Source organism: Mobula birostris, chromosome 7 (assembly GCF_030028105.1).
Source record: "Mobula birostris isolate sMobBir1 chromosome 7, sMobBir1.hap1, whole genome shotgun sequence".
Classification (NCBI taxonomy): Eukaryota; Metazoa; Chordata; class Chondrichthyes; order Myliobatiformes; family Myliobatidae; genus Mobula; species Mobula birostris.
Genome location: NC_092376.1, coordinates 126,493,377 through 126,510,128, shown reverse-complemented (window position 1 = coordinate 126,510,128; position 16,752 = coordinate 126,493,377). Strand labels below are relative to the sequence as shown.

At 38.8% G+C, this 16,752-nt stretch overlaps 1 protein-coding gene across 3 annotated transcripts in view; it reads left to right on the top strand.

The window, feature by feature from the left end:
- Nucleotides 1-16,752, top strand: part of afap1l1a (actin filament associated protein 1-like 1a) — a 202,567-nt gene that overhangs the window by 88,680 nt on the left and 97,135 nt on the right. Inside the window, exons 1-3 of one of the 3 annotated variants that reach the window (XM_072263717.1) lie at nt 2,830-2,987; nt 10,236-10,364; nt 13,842-13,919. In XM_072263717.1, coding sequence (XP_072119818.1) covers nt 2,954-2,987; nt 10,236-10,364; nt 13,842-13,919 — 241 coding nt within the window. In that variant the 5' untranslated portion in view covers nt 2,830-2,953. Of the gene's footprint in view, nt 1-2,829; nt 2,988-8,731; nt 8,833-10,235; nt 10,365-13,841; nt 13,920-16,752 lie in introns of those variants that run through there. The other 2 variants (XM_072263719.1, XM_072263718.1) reach the window with 2 other exon arrangements.

Here is a 16,752-nt window from a genome sequence, read left to right as displayed (position 1 = left end):
TAGAAAAACACTGCATAAAGCAACAAATGAAGATCCTGAATGTGCATTGAAAGAGTGGATTCGTCAGTGATGGAGTGAACATATGCCACATAACAGTATGTTGATTATGAAACAAGCAAAGATCTATCAGGTTAAACTGAAAATTAAAGGTAATTGTTTCACGTGCAAAAGTATTAAAAATATTATATAAAACTACCCCCCTCCTTTTGTAGTTGCTGTGGATCTGGCAGTTGTTTGAAATTGATGGTGGATATGAAGCCAATCGCAGTGCTGGAACCTAGTAATAGACACAGTCGGGGGTGGTCATTCAACTCCAACACTCCCAGCTCCATCACATCACACTGTGGACTGTTCACTTTGTGAGCTTCACACCAGCTGCACATATGTAATGTAAATGGATTTTGTGTTTAGACTCCAGTCCCATCCCCAAGGTATCTTATTACGTATATGGAAGGAAATATTCTAAAATCCAAATAAATCTGAAATCTGACTCAGTTCCAGACCCAAGCATTTTGGATAAATGATACTCAACCTGTAGCATGAAAGGAAAGAAGTGCCAAATATGTTGTTGTTGTTAAACAGAAAATGCAGTGATGGTAGGCAAATGATGTGTGAGGGCAATGATGGGATGGACTGAGAGATCAAGAGTTTATTTTTATCATAGAAGAGGTCCATCCAAGAGTCTTATAACAGCCAGGTAGAAGTTGTCCTTGAGTCTGGTAGTACGTGTTCTCTAGCTGATGGCAGGGGTAAGAGAGAATAAACAGCTGTGAAAGGCCCTTGATCATGCTAGCTACTTTCTCAGGACAGTGCGAGTGTAGATTAGTCATTGGAGGGGAGGTTGGTTTTTGTAATACCAAGTATATCATAATACCAAGCATTTAAAAAACCTGCCAGTTTAAGATAGTGCAACTGAAAGCATGCGACAGCTTACTGGTAGATCAAAAGGCAAGAGATTCAACTAAAAACACTGCTTATAACATCTTTTCTGAAGCAAATTGTGGTGAACCATTGCCACAAACAGTGAGGAGGCAAGGCTGGTTCAAGGGATCAGCCATGCTGGGGCATTGCGAGGTGCAACGTATTTAAGCCGTGTTAAATGCTGTTGGCTTGGTTTGCTTCTATTGTTTACATGATTGTGCTTTTTTTTCCTCTCTCTCTTACTCTGCACAGTGGTTTTTGGACCTTCTGTTGTTAAAATTGGATTATTCAGGTTTCTTCCCTTGTAGCTGCCTGTAAGCAGACAAATCTCAAGGTGTATGACTTAATCTTTGATAATAAATGTGCTTTGAATCTTGAATCTTTGAATCTATATTAACAGTGTTACTTAAATAATAAAACTCTCAAGTTGCAAAACAAGCAACAAATGGTGCAGGTACATTTGGAGTAAAAGGATGAACAGGATTACATATCGAAGTGTTTTTATTTTTTAAAAATCAGTGATTCCATGCTGATCAGTTAGTGATAAGTGATTAAAGTATCTAAAAACATACACTGAAAGAGCTCAGTTTTCTGTTGAATCACTGTTTAATAAGTAAATTGTGAACTCATGTGGAAGGCTTTTAATTTCTGGCCTTCGTTCTGTAGTACTGCCTTTTGCTCCTGCCAATATTCCTCAAGTGTTCACCCAAGGGAGCATTTCATGTGTGTGTGATACTGTACCAATGGGCTTTTCAATCGTAGCCTGATTTGTTTTCACCCAAAGTCCATACACATCTTTTCCAGTAAGGGTCACTGGTTAGCACTAAGGACTGGAAACCCTGGAACATAGCTTTCCCCTCCTGTGTCCAGGACTGTGGAGGGTAATATCCCAGCAGCTGCCGCAGCAACTTGGATCAGCCGGTTCGCACAGAGCAGAAATGTGCTTGGAAGTATTCAGCCGGTCAGGTGGGAATTGTAAAGTCAGAGATGGGAGTTCGTGACCGCCAAGTTTCAGGGTTGGTGCTCCAGGGTGAGGTGGAGGGGTGAAAAATGTTGGATTCCTTGAACTTTTAAGTGTGTGTGTGTTTAGACCGATTCCCCTCCCAGTTCCTATGGTACTGGGATAGGTGATTACTGAGGCCAGAGATCCTGGTGGGAATAGGATGGGGTGTTTGTAAAAGTGGTTAGGGAGGGTAAGTCTACACATGGTTGGGAGAGTGGGAGGTCAGAAGAGGGGAGGAGAAGAAATATATTTTGGAAGAGAGCAGTCATTGAAACTTTTTCAAGAAACTACATGCCTTTTTTAATCATAATTTGTATTTTTCTAATTTCAGAGAATATCATGTTTCTATTCAACGCTAAGCCCGATGATCTAAGTTAGAGCAACAATACAAGTTGTTACATAGCCCAGGGCACTAAGAAGGTCTGGCTCATTTTGTCTGATTTTAAAAAAATAAATCCCATCTGAATGTTCAAGGGAGAAAAGGAAAAAATGAAACTGGGGGGTGGGGTGGGGGGAAGAACATTCAGCATAATGTTTAGTCAGTTCTGATGACTGTATTCTTAATTGTACTACTATCAGCACCAAAGTGCAGTTCCTATTATTGGATATAAAGCAGGTATTAAAAAAATAACATGAAATTTAATTTTCAAATACTTAAGAAGTTCATCCTTTAGGAGTTGTAAATGCTTCATATTGTCAGATAGTAGGAAGCTGGGGGTTACATACTAACAGCAATGAGACACGCTGGTGCCAGTAGAGTAACCCTGCTGATTAACTGAGCTTGTGGTAGCAATCATAAAAGAGAGGAGTGTTGAACCAATGAAACCAAAGCAACAAGTTGCAGGTGGAAAATGAGGCAGGACACGTCGCTGAGGGAGGGATTAAGGAGGGGTGCTCAAACACAACAGCAGAATTCATTCAACTGAGTGAGAGTCTTGACTGAAATAGCTGGTCTCGAGCTGAAGAGGATAATTTAACAATTGGATATAAAACATTTACTGGAACTGCTTGCCAGATTTGGAATTAAATATGTTGTCTGATCCTTACAAAGCTGCTGAAAATTGTAAGTTCTGATATTTTTTGGTTATTCAGTTTAACTACAAAGAGGTTTTTCCAGTTTGGGGTTTTTATTTTCTCTTTCTGTAGTGGAAATAAAGTTGATAACTGTTTTTAAAAAGCAGAATTAATGTAGAATAAGTATTTTATTTAAATCGAGAGTTTGTCAGATTTGCCTTGCATCATATTTTGTATAAATAGATAAGGCAAAGTTTAAGTTACATTAAGATGTGGCTTACCCAAATGATATGCTTATAAAACAGTAAATTTATGGTTATCCTACTATGCACTATACTTAAAGAGTAAGCCTCCAGGTCATGAAGGCTTGGAATTCAGTACTTTTAAGCAGTTCATGCACTGTTATGAATAACTGACGGTAGATGCAGCAGTCATTGGAAGTTAGATAGGCTGAAATGAATACCTTTTAATTCAGTATTGTAGTTGCCTTGAATGTGGCTTGAATCTGAAGTCGATGATCTAACACCAGAATGAAAAGGATTGAAATTACCTGTATGAAGGGAATTATTCCACCTTGCTCCAAAGTTCAGTTTTATCTCGAATCCTAATTTATATTCTGTGATGTGGGGATTTCCTGCTTTTTTTTGCGGCTGTGTGTTGTGTATATCAAATGTGGCTCAAAAGTCTGCAGAATTTTGCATATAAGCTACATACATATACAGAGACAACTTGCCACATCAGTTGCAGCTGCTGGCCAGTTCTCCTGCTTGTTTCCTATTAGAATGCCTTGCCTCCCATTTAGAGAGCCTCATGTGTGAGCTCCTTACAGCTGCAGGAGCTGGGACCCTATCAAATTACAGACAGCAAAAAAAATCTTGTTTTTTTTTGTAATTTTGAAGCAGTTTTAATTACTTATACTCACTGATGTCTACCCTGTTTTGTTTTTGTTACTTTTAGTGGAGTTTTATGATGTTAGTTCACCTTGAATTAATAATTGAAAATCTTGCCCAACTGCATGTGACTACTGATAGGAATTAGGTGGCTAAATGTATTGAAGCTTTAAAACTACAGAATTAGAACATCATGTTCAGAGTTTTCTTTGAGTCCAATAATTTTGGCCTATTTCATGTTCATGTCTGCTTTGATGAGAGTCACAGTTATTGTAAGCACAGCTGGCATCTGCAGGGGTGTGTCTGTTTCAGCTCATACATCCTATCCCAACAGCATATAAAAAAGAAAGTACAGTAATCCCAAACCAATTTGGAAGATAATTGCTTTTCCATAAGAAAGAAACAGAAGACTTCCATTTGTATAGATATCCCAAAATCACTTCACATTAAACTTAATGTGGATACAAAACTATTGCGTCACTATCTTTGAAGAACAGAATCTTTGTCTTGTCTTGAAGCAGGATTGTCTCCATCAATCAATAATTTCTAAATATCAATATAATTTAAAACTTCCCTTCACAAATTAATACCAGTCTTAAACTGTTATCAAATGGAACACACAAGCAGGGCGATGTCAGTCCATGTGAATGTGTAAAATTGGGAAATTTTATTTGTGGCATGTGTGAAACTTTGGGAGAATAAATCTATGAAACTGCATTTTTCTTAGGAGACCTCAGAAGTTAGTTTAATAATAAACATTTGAATGTGTCAATGCACCCTTAATGTTTAACTGTATGCAACCACAAGTTAAATCAGAAGTCTGGTGGAAGAATAATTTCATCTTCCTTTCTACCTGAATTATTACCACAAGCCATTCCCTGGTTATGAATGCCCAACCTATGGATACCCCTACACATGAATAAACTTTCATAATATTCATTTCAGGAGTCTAGCATTTGTTCATACAAATGACAGAACTGGTTTTCTATCTTCACTTTTAGTAATTGTTCTATCTTATCAGTCTTGTGTGCTTTTGATACCATTCCTTAAAACATTATGTAAGTATAGTTACTATATTGAGGATTTCTATATTTTCCAATTTATGAATATCTGCAAACGCAGAACTTATTCATTATCTGGGGACAGCCTGTACAGGCTTGTAAACTACTTCTGTAAGAACTGAGTCTAAAACATTCCATCTATATGTCTTTTTGGAACCAGCCTAAAATTAACAAGTTGTTGTTGCTCAACTTCATGTTTCTTACTTCTGATTTTTTGTGGCTTCCTTCTGATCCTTTGCATTCTCTCTAGTCCAGCCCCTTGACTTTGCAAGAGCAGGGGTTTTCTGCACAGGCCATTTGTTCTCTGTTCTTCGCACTCACCAAGTTCTGAGGGATGGTTACAGACTGAGATAAGTCCCAGAGGTACTGACATCAAACAGTACCTCCATGCTCGAAGTTTGTATGAGATTATCCTGTTGTAATTAAGGGGGTGGGGATGGCAACATACCTCCAGTAACCACACAGTCTAGTAAGTGCTGTGGTCCAACTTTCACTTTGATCGACAAAAGGGAGATGGGAAATGACGGATGAGTGTTTTGGATATTATATTCCCCTTCAATGGCAGAGGAAAAGGGAAAAGAACAAAAGTATGCCTGATCTCCACGTGTTCCTACATTCAAAAGGGAAAACTAGTACAGCACAAATTACTTATGTAGCATTATCCCTCCCTCAACTCAGTGTGGATCTCAGTTTATTCACTGGGATAGTGGTGGCTATGGCTCCAGTCAGGGATCTGTAAAATGGATGAGCATTGGGAGCGGTGGGAAGGGTGGTATCTAAGCTGACACAAACAAATGATCAGGGGTTAGGGAGGGAGTTTTGATGTGGTCAGGGATTGAGAGTGATTGTAAGTGATGCATGGTAGTGATGTCATGGATGGACAGAAAGGGAAAGAGATGGATCAGAGTGTTGATGAGTGGTGATTGGGGTCTGTGATGTGCATTGGTCAAGGTTTTTGAGCCTGGGCTTCAGAAGGTTATGAAAGCAGTGGAGATAAGGTCATGATTGTAATTGGGTTTGAAGGGAGAGCTGGAAGAATGGTGGCTATGTAAAGGACCTGTTTGATAGCCTTATCCAGTGCTACACTTGAAGACCAGGTCTCCACAGTAAGTCCAACAATATTTGTAGCTTGGTTAAGTTCTTCTATGAAGCTCCATTAAGCAGCTTTACATGGGGATAAAGTTCATCCCATCTGCCCCAAAAACAGAATTTATGTCAAGGCTACAAGAGTAACTTAACCAACAATGCCTGGTTAAATTTCCATAGCATTGCAAAAACCGTAAGTGGTAAGAGTTGTCTTTTTTCTAGAAATAAAATTGAATTTCAGGTGCGTCACCCCAAAGCAAAAACAGCTGTATGGAATTGAACTGTTAGGCAATAGAACTTAGTTAACTAATGTATTTTCCATAGTGTCTCTGAATAAAGAAACATTAACTGACACAAAGCAAAATTAAGTGCACAGCCTTAAGCTACAAACCAAACATTTGGTGTTTAGTTCATAAGAAGAAAATCATGCTTGGCAGAGCCACCTGTGTTGCCTTGAGTCCAGGCAGCATATCTTTTAAATGTCAGCACTGATTACTGAAAATCTGTGCTAAGTCTTGACAGCTAAGATAAAGAAGGGAGCTTGTTCACTTAAATCCACTGTGACCTAATTCCTTCAGCAGGTTTGAATTCCAGTGTAACCTGCCCCCATGAATCATCCTACACTCTGCTTTGGACTGCCTTTTGCTGCTTTAAACTCATGAGTTTAGTTTGTACTCAAGTATTATAAAGTACCAGAGAGTGCCCAGTTTATAGTTAGAGCTTATGGTTAATAGACTGTTTCTAAACTCCAATACAAACAGAAGCATATTTTGACATGTGACTGTGTCACAACCTTGGTTGCGGTAGTTAAAGATCTGTTAAATACTTGCAGCAGTTGTCAACTGAAAGCTTTATATGTGCGTAGACTCAAAAACTAATGTAAAGCAGAAAGCACCAAATCTTGAAGTAACCTTGTAATAATGCAAAGTCTTGCAAACATTTGAAGAATAGAAGTTGGAATAAGTCCATTTTTCCCTTTGGGCCTCCCTCACTGTCCAAATACTTCACCTTAGAACTGCTTTCCTGTATTAACCCATATCCATTGTTTTCTTAACATCCAAAATTTACAGTTTTTTTTACATTCACCTTGGACGTACTTAGCAAATGTTAAGTGCTGAATTCCAAAGATTCATTGACCCACTTGGTTACAAAATATCTTCTCATTTCATCCCTTAATGCACAACCTCTTATTTTGAATCCATGGCCCTTGGCTCTATGAGCTTCAGCCAGGAGGTAAAACATCTCTGCTTCTACCTCTCAAGCTTTGTAAGAATTTTGCATATTTTAATGAAGACCTCTCATTTATCTAGGTTTAGGAAAGCATAAAAATAGCTGTTCTGATTTCTTGAACTTTTTAATCTACAAAACCTTTCAGAAACTTCTCCATCCTTTCTTGACAGAGTGAATTAACTTTGTATTAATTATGTAGAAGTATTGGTGATTAAGTCAAAGTATCCTTGAAGCCCTCCAAATGAAAGGAATTTTCAAAGAACAAAAAGTTGCAGTAAAAGGAAAAGGAGCTTAACTTTCGATATCCTACACGGGAATATGCGAACTAAAAGATCATCTGTTCCACTAAACCAAATATATCTTGGTGATATATTTGGGCAAAATAGTAAAACAGCTCATGTTAAGAGCTGTGTTGTGATGTGCACAAAGAGGCACTGAAGTGTTTATTTAGCAAAAAGGAGCGGCAGGCATCATGTTTGAGATACTCTTGGAAGAAGAAGCCTGGTCTACCCAATATTACATGACATTTTTTCAAATACTAAAGATCAAAGGTAACAGCGGGATGATTCTACAGTTACAAAGTACCTACAATGCTTCCTTTGAATTATACATAGTTTTCAGACACCTCCTTCTTTGCACCCACACTCCAGACACCCAAAATGGATGTTAATCCCCGCTGACTCTAGGCTGCATTCATGCATACGCCTGTGTCTGAGATCTAAGTGGAGTGTTTCTTTGTTTGCAATTGACCCCAACCTGCAGCTCCAGAAAGTCCAATGTACAGAGCTGCAGTTTATATTCCATCTGTAATCCACATTCAGATCAGAAGACTGACTGCTGTTAAAATTAGTGTTTACTGCATACCATAACTCCAGAATATGCCCGAACAAGCTGAATCTCTCTAATCAATAATAGTATGAGGAGTATGCTGAACAGTTTGAAAAGAGTGTTTTTTTTTCATTTTTAATCAGCTGGATTGCCAATAGAAATAGTAGACTCAAGAGATTTTCAAGTGGTTTGGAGTTCAGTGTAATCTCTGAAATACAGCATGAACATGTCATATTTCTTCACTGTATTACAGCTTACATGTTTTTGTTTTACCATCCAAGTCATTTACCAGAAACCAACAGTTCTAAGAACATGGAAACACTTAACGATAGACCTATTTTTGTCCATATTCCTTTTATCTGCTTTTCTGATGTCAGTAGGCCACAACAATTTAGTAGGGGAGCTTATATTTTAAATGCTATATAAAATTAATGATAATGTTAAGTGAATATTGTACTAATGAGTTTTTTTTAACTTGGTTTTGTGTAATTCAGTGGGTCTTATGCTGTTCCAGTTCACAGGAAGTTGTGGTTAGAAAGTATGTGAGTGCTTTCTGTGGAAGCACTGTTATTTATTGACAAAGAAAATATCCCCTGCTGATAGTTTGACTTATTTATCTTAAGTTTGCTTTGGCCTCTGATCTAGCCATGAGGTATGGTAAGCCCAAGAGGGAGAGGAGGAGGGGGAGCGGAAGAGACACTGCTTGTGGAGGCTGAAAGTTGTGTGAATATGAAACACAGCAAGGAAAATGTCATAGAAATATTTCATCATTGGCTGTGGTAAACTCTTGATTTCATTGGTAAGCAGCTAATTTTAGATTTACTTAAATATGATCATTTTAAGCTGGCAACAAAAAAAATATGGTAAATAAACATTGGATTAAAATACTAAATGGCAAAGCATTGGTTTATTGTAGTGGTCAGTTTTGGACATTAATGGTATTTTGGAAGTATTCACACTAGAACCAGGAGTGGTATTTTGCTTCCCTATTCAGGGGAATAAGAACACAGGAACATAAGAAATAGGACAAACAGTGGGCCTCACCTCAAACCTGCTCGATTGACGGATGGCTTGTATGATCATTGGGCTTAAACTGGGCCAGGTGGATTGAAAAGGCAGGGTGTGGGGACTGGAGACGAAGGTCAGACTGATCTCTACGACGTTTACTCCACTCTTTGCCGCACTCGGGCTGAAGCTCTGGGGCTGCTGCAGCTGCTCCTTGCTTCATGTCTATGGACTCACTTCCATTCTGAACGCTGTTGCTTGCTTTCATTATTTTCAAAATTTGTGTTTTTTTTAATCTCTCTCTGCGCATTCTTGTTTTCTTTTGATGGATTCTTTTGGAATTCTTGTTTCATGGCTGTCTGGAAGGAGACAAATTTCAAAGTTGTATGATATATACATACTTTGATAATAAATGTACTTTCAGCTTTGCAGTTCACTTAGTGCAGAACTCATGCTCTGACCGAATACAAAGAAACTGTCAAGTTATCGCAAACACGAGGAAATCTGCAGATGCTGGAATTTCAAGTAACACACACAAAAATTGCTGGCGAACGCAGCAGGCCAGGCAGCATCTATAGGAAGAGATACAGTCGATGTTTCGGGCCAAGACCCTTCCTGTCGAAGGGTCAAATTATCGTACATGTTTAATTCATCAGAATGAGTTCAGTGCTGAGTTTGTACTCCTGAAATTGGGAGATTACTTACTGCAATACCACTCTGTTCATTTGTAATAGAACCAAATCTGTCATAGGTAGTAAGAGGAATGAGAGGTTATGAATTAAGGGCAGTGTAAAAGCTTATCAGCACAACATTGAAGTAAATATTCCCTCAGTAAATGTGCAGTAATGAATTAAGTTAGCAGTTCTTCTGTTGATTTCTTCTAACCCTGTGTGAATTGTTATCTCTTCGTCACCTCATTTCTCTTTATTATTTCAGCTGCTCCTTCAGGCACGACACCAATATAACTCCTACACTGCTTTTAACATTATTGCCTTTGGCAGTTCTCCGTTCGAGGATCCGCATCTCTTTTTCATACTCCAAGATTATAATCGTTTCGATAAAGTGCTACGAGGCACTTATCTGCATCTGAGAAACTTGTAAATGCTTGTTGGTTTAGTTTCAGTTGTAGCAGTTCCTACTGTTCACACTCAAACTTCTGTAATGGGCTAATTGTACAACTTGCTTTTCTTTCTCTAGTGGTGGAGCAGCTGATCCCAGAACTGAATCTCTTACTAAAATTACTGGACCATGAGTATCTGAGTGCCACCACCAGAGAGAAGACTATGACAGTGAGCAGCATGCTGCAACGGCTTCAGCCAGCCTCCGGTTAGTGATGGAAATTAAGTGACTTTGCACTCAATCCACTTGACGGAGCTCTAACCAGAATGGAGTCGTATTTCAAGTCTCTTTCTTTATTTATGAAACAATGAGTTTAGTGCTCATGTGTATTTACCAGTTTAGGAGCTGATTGTCTCACTTACCATATGATTTCCTTCTGTAATAAGTGAATGGGGCACTATCTACAACCTGCTACAGATGCAATCCATGCCAGACCACAACTAATTAATTGGAAGTATGCCTTGTGGGAGGTTGCTCCCAAGGTGAAAATCCCAGGTTCTTGAGTTATGATATTTTTGTGGCATAAACCTCTTGAACTAAATTGTCAAGTTCATTCAGACATAAGAGTTTGCAAAGATATGTGATACCATGGCACTAAGGTGCTCTTGGGAGGTTGAGGCTGAGGCTTTCTGAAGGCACAGCTGGTTTTTCTTCTGGTTCAGCAGCAACTGCGGTCCTGTAGTTCTAGCACCCACCAACCTCAGGTTAATCAGAAAGAAATCAAACCTGATTCACTCCCTTTAATTGGAGCATTCCTCACTTTATTAAGCCCAAGATATCAAAACCCGTACTACTCTAAAAATGCGGTCTTGTAAGCACTGTTTATTTTAGGACTAAACAACTTAAAATGGATATATTCCAGTGTAAAAAAAGATAATAAATATTTTCACTTAGTTCCATGTAACACCAGAAATTAAACCAGACACTTCCCAACTTGAGTCATCCTGGCACGATGTGATATCTACATGTAAAATAGAACACTATTGCGGGGAGCAGGCTCTTCGGCCAGTGATGTTGTGGCAAACTGATTCAGCTAATGACACCATATTAAACTAATCCCTTTTGCCTATACATATCCATATTTCTCCGCTGTCTCTATCTGCTATGAATAAACTTAGAAAGTTCACAGGACAACAAGTCACTATCAATGAGCCTCATTCCCCACACAATATTTCTTTGAAGCATTGCAAGGGAAATCAGATTGCCTACCCCAGGGAACAGCTGTGATTACTTAGGTATCAACCATGTATTTAAAATGAGACCCTGGGCTTTCCATTTGACTGAACCGTGTTGTGCACCAATACCACCCCACAACTGTCCGGAGCTCCATTCTCCTGCCTTCCAGTCCTAAGCCATCACCACAGACCTGCACCCTTCTATAGAAGGCCCAGGAACATGAATGACACTTCCTAGTCTCAGATAGATCTGTAACTACCACCCCCTCCCTTCCCTGAGACATAGGCCTCGGCCCTTGTTCCAAATGCTGGCTGGTGGCGTAGTGGCATCAGCGCTGGTCTTTGGGGCAGAAGGTCCTGAGTTCGAATCCAGCCGGCTCTTATGCACGTTTTCCATCCATGCAGGGTTGAGCATCGAGCTAGCAACTCGACCTCGTAAAAAACAGATTGCCTGCTACAGAAACAACAACCGCAAAAGTTCATGGCCTATGCTCTCTCGTGAGTTGAAAGGCAATTTCTCTCTTTCTCTTCTTTCTTGTTCCAAATGCCATTATTTCACTTTGTTCACTTGCAAATGAAGAACAATTTGCAATAACTGTTTGGCACCTCCGATACTCCTGGGTGCTGATGGTATTTGCAATATAAGACCCACAAGTTTGATGTCATAAGCTAAATTAGTTTGCCACAACATCATAGGCCAAAGAGCTTGTCCCCTGCTACACTACATGTAGACATCACAACGTGCCAGGATGTTGCAAGCTGGGAAGTGCCTAGTTTAATTTCTGGTGTTACATGGAACCACCTGAAAATATTTGTTATCCTATTTCACACAAGCACGTTTCCATTTTAAATTGCTTGGACCTAAAATAAACTGTGCTACGAGACTCGCAGTGATGTTTCCACAACTTAAAGTGTTTCTTTCAGACATTTTTATGCATTTCTGTTTTACAAAATTTAACTATGAAGATCTGTAATTTTTAACTATTTGTTGCCAAGCCTGCATTGCCAATTAGTTAACAAATTTTGTTATCCATCAAGATGGCCTGATGGTAAGTAATGATAAGATTTCTAGCTGTGCCTGTTCGCAGATGATAAAGCATAGTAATCAGCATTTTTCCTTTCATCATATGTGGGTATGCAAAATGAGCAAACAGTTGCTTCACATCTTCAAAGTGATTAGAACAGAATTTTGCTGTCCAGCAATTTCCAGGAACACAGAGCCAAGTGGTTTACTGGCTTTGAAGTTTAGCCGCCCAGCTGTGTGGGTGCCCCTTTAGGGTTATTGTGAAATTTGAAAGTGTGCTGCATTTAATTCGTCACCACTTAGTGTCAGAAGTGTTTTAGGGTATGTTTCATCACTCTGTATACTAGTAATAAACACATTGGCGCATGGAATTTAATTATGCCCAACAATAGGCACATAAATATTGTATACTACTGCCACTTAAACAGTGAAGCCAGTGGTACAGTCCTTGATTTTAGTTTGTTAATCTGGGCTGTAGTTTGTAAAGAATAGTTTGATCTGTGTGTATTACAGTAAAGTCTGTCACTTTACAGGCAATTTGGATGATAAGTTAAGTACTGTACTTGAGACATATAGCATATTGCTGCTAATACCAAAAAGAAAATATTAAATCTGAAATTGCAACAATTTCTGACTTACAAATTCTCACTAGGAGGAGATTTTAAAGCTTTAGGTTTCCAAAGTTATAAGAATCAGGGCTAATATTGTTCATAATTACGTATGACGAAACAATATTCTAAAAGTAGAGGTTGATAGGTTCTTAATTATTAAAGGCATCAAAGGTTACAGGGAGAAGGCAGGAAAATGGATTTGAGAGAGAAATTAAACCAGCTGCGATGGAATGGTGGAGTAGACTCGATGGGTTGAATGGCCTAATTCTGCCCCTGTGTCTTATGGTTTTATTCAAAAACCTGAGCCTGGTGTTGATGTCCCTGGCTTGGAGCTAGTTTCTTTCCAGAATCTGTTTAAGTTAACTTGATCAAAATCAAAAAGGAAAATATTGAAGAGGTACTACCTATTAAGGAGCAGCTATTTCATACACCAGAGACAGTCACAAGTAGGTTGAGGTCAACTGAACAAAGATTAAGAGATGGTGGAAATTTGGATCACAATTTTAAATCACAGTTTATATCTTTGAATACTCCAATTCTTTTCCATCCAGGAGATTCACAGATTTTAATTATTGTCGTGAGGAATACTGAATCACTGTATGCGACAGATGCTTCAATGACAAATTTCTACCTGACAGCACAAGCTAAGCAGCAAAAAGTTGGATTTTGATTTGCCAGCATATAAACTATAGAGTGGTGGTTCCTTAAGCAATATGGTTTCAAGTTGGAAACTGATATCGTGTCAGTTGTTCAAACCAATATTCGTAATAGTTAATCAGTGGAAGAAAGTGAGAGAATTGGAGTGCAATGTTTCCAAATTTTAGTTTTCACTTGTTATAATTAGATCTTGCCGTATCTCTTTCCTCTGTTTCAGAGAAAAGCTACATGTACATGAATACCTCAGACTGTCGAAATGGCACAAGTTTTGTGGAATCCCTATTTGAGGAGTTTGGTACGTAATGTAGCAGTTTTGCTTTAATAGTAAGCAAATGCAAGTCCAAGGCTAATTCTAACTTTTAAGAACTATGGGGGCCCAGATTTGTTGTTTTAATAGAAGCACAACTGCCAGTATGCACTGCAATTATAAAATAAAATGTAAAATAAAATGTCTTGTGTCTGCAAATGTACAGTGAAATGTAGCAGTCCGTAAGTTGCTGTCAAAAAAATCCTGCATGTCCCGGCATGAGTAATTGCTACCTCTGTGGAATATGACATGAAGTTATATAGTTAAGTGTTATTCTAAATGCTAACAGCTTATAAACAAAAAATCAGAACATTGAGAGAATTCAGCAGGTAAGGCAGCACCTGTGAGATAAAAGGTGTATGTTGACCTTTTGTGTCAAGAACCTGCATCAGGGTTGAGAGGAAAGGTTTTGGCAGTTTAAGGTTGGGGAGGGTGGGGGGAGCGGCAGATGGGGTAGAGGGAGATTGGAAGCTGATAGGTGGAAACAGGTGGGGAGGTGGGCAGACGGAATCAAATGCGGGAAGGGAATAAGCAAAATAGAAGAAGAAAGCTGGGCAGACAGAACACTGACGTGTGGGTTACCTGAAATTGGAATATTCATTATTCATACATTGGATTGTAAACTACCCAAGCAAAAGATGAGATTTCTTTCTTCCATTTTACAGTTGCCCTCATTGTAAGGCTAGAGCAGGCCGAGGATAGACAAGTTGGTGTGGGAGAGGGAAAGAGAATTAAAATAATATGTAACTGGAAGCCACTGTGGACAGAGTGCAAGTGTTTTGCAGAATAATTACTTAGTCTACGCTTTATTTCACCAATGTAGAGGAGACCACACTATGGGCATTAAATGGCAGACCGAGTTGGAAGGGGGTGCAGGTGAACCTCTGCCTCACTTGGAATAACTCAAAACTCGGTCTTCCAAGTAAGGTAGAGGTTTACCAGCAGTCGACCGCAACAGCCACCTCAAGCTTCTGGTTTTGTGCATTTTAACTCTCCTTCCGCTCTCATACTTACCTATCTGTCCTCTGCCTACTGCATTATTAGAGCAAAGGCAAAAGCAAATTGGAAGAACAACATCTCATTTCATTTGGGTAAAATGAGATATTGTTCTTCCAATTTGCCTTTGCTCTAAATGTAGGAGTTTAGGTATAAATGTAGAACTTTCCATATTCTGGTAACCCACACCCCCTAGAAACACAACTGATCATAAATACTTAAACCTGGTGCAGCAAACAGTTTGCTGGAGGAACTCGATCTGCACCTCGACCTGCTAAGTTTCTCCAGCAAATTGTTTGTTGTTCCAACTCAGAGCTCTGGGATTGTCTCCCCACACACACCCCACCTGTCCATCTAGTTTTCTTCTCACTTTGTTTACCTTTCCCATCCCCTCCCCACCTGGTTCCACCTGCCTATCATCCCCTCCCCATCTGATTCTACCTATAACCTAACCAGAATCTGTACCAAACCTAATCCTCCTCCTGGTTCTATCTGCCCATCACTTGCCCTCTATCTTATTTTACCCAACACCCATCAGCCTTTACCTCATCCAACCACTATGCCCCTTGTACAGCTTTATACAAACAAGCCCTTCGGTTTCCTATCGATCCTGATGCAGGGTTTTTGACCCAAAATGTCAGTTTACACTTTTTAGCTCCGCAGATGCTGCTTGACTTGCTGAGGTCATCTAGCATTTTTTTTTTGTTGCTATTCTTGTGAAACTGATGGCAAAATCTGCATAGGGTTATGCTTTTAAAGATTCTATTCCTACAGTAGTACTGTGAGTAAGAAGGTGTAGTTATTGTGTGATGATTTATAAAACCTGTCCCAATTATAAATGCAGAATTAGTAATAGAGAATGGGATTGTAAAGCTTTTGATAAATATATTGCTTTTAAAAAAGAATTGAAATGATTCTGTTATTTCAATATTGAAAGCCTGATTGTCCACTGCAAATTATACTTTAGCTTTAATCAAGTTACTGACAGAGACATACATTTCTTAGAAAGCCACAATGCTCATTCCACCATCTACATACAGGCATGTCAAACTTTAAATTTATTGATGTATTTGTTGATGCTTTGGAAAAGGTAACTAAAAGCAGATCTTTTTTTAATCCTATGTAAGTGATATTCAAATGTAATAGAAGAAAATTCCTGGCTTTTTGACCAATTCCTATTTCATTTTGATTGAGATAAAATATGACAAATTACAGTACAGTTAGTGTAAGGAGAAATCAGCAAATAGAGGAGTCTGGATGCTGTAGATTGATCAAACAAAGAAATGATGTTGAGTGGGACTAAAGTCTTCCGACTGACAGCAATGCAGTTGCTTCTGTAAGTAACACTATGAAACATAATATAGCAAAGCATAGCACTAAAAAACAACTCTTCTAATCAACCATCTTCTGATTAATAAAGCAAAGTATAGCTTGAATAAAGAATTGGTGGAAAAAATCCCTCTGATGGCATTCACTCAAACCATCCTGCCCCCTGCCACTCTCTATCTATCCCCATTACCACTGCCTGTCCATTTTAGGACATTAGTCATGTAATTCTCAATCTAATTCAAATAGCTCCAACTTCTAAACTTGTCCCAGTCTAAGACTTCCAATCTTTTTGTCTGATACTTATTTAATGGAAAAATAGCTTTATTGTTGTTGAGTAGCCATTGACTTCATTGTAGAAAACAAAATATTTTATTTCTATGGTTTGTTTGCACTGCACTGCAGCCCTGGAGATTATAAAGAACCCCCTGAATATCAATCATGCTTCTTCAATTTTAGTTAACATTGTGCATGTTTGCAGTTATTTCAAACTGGACAT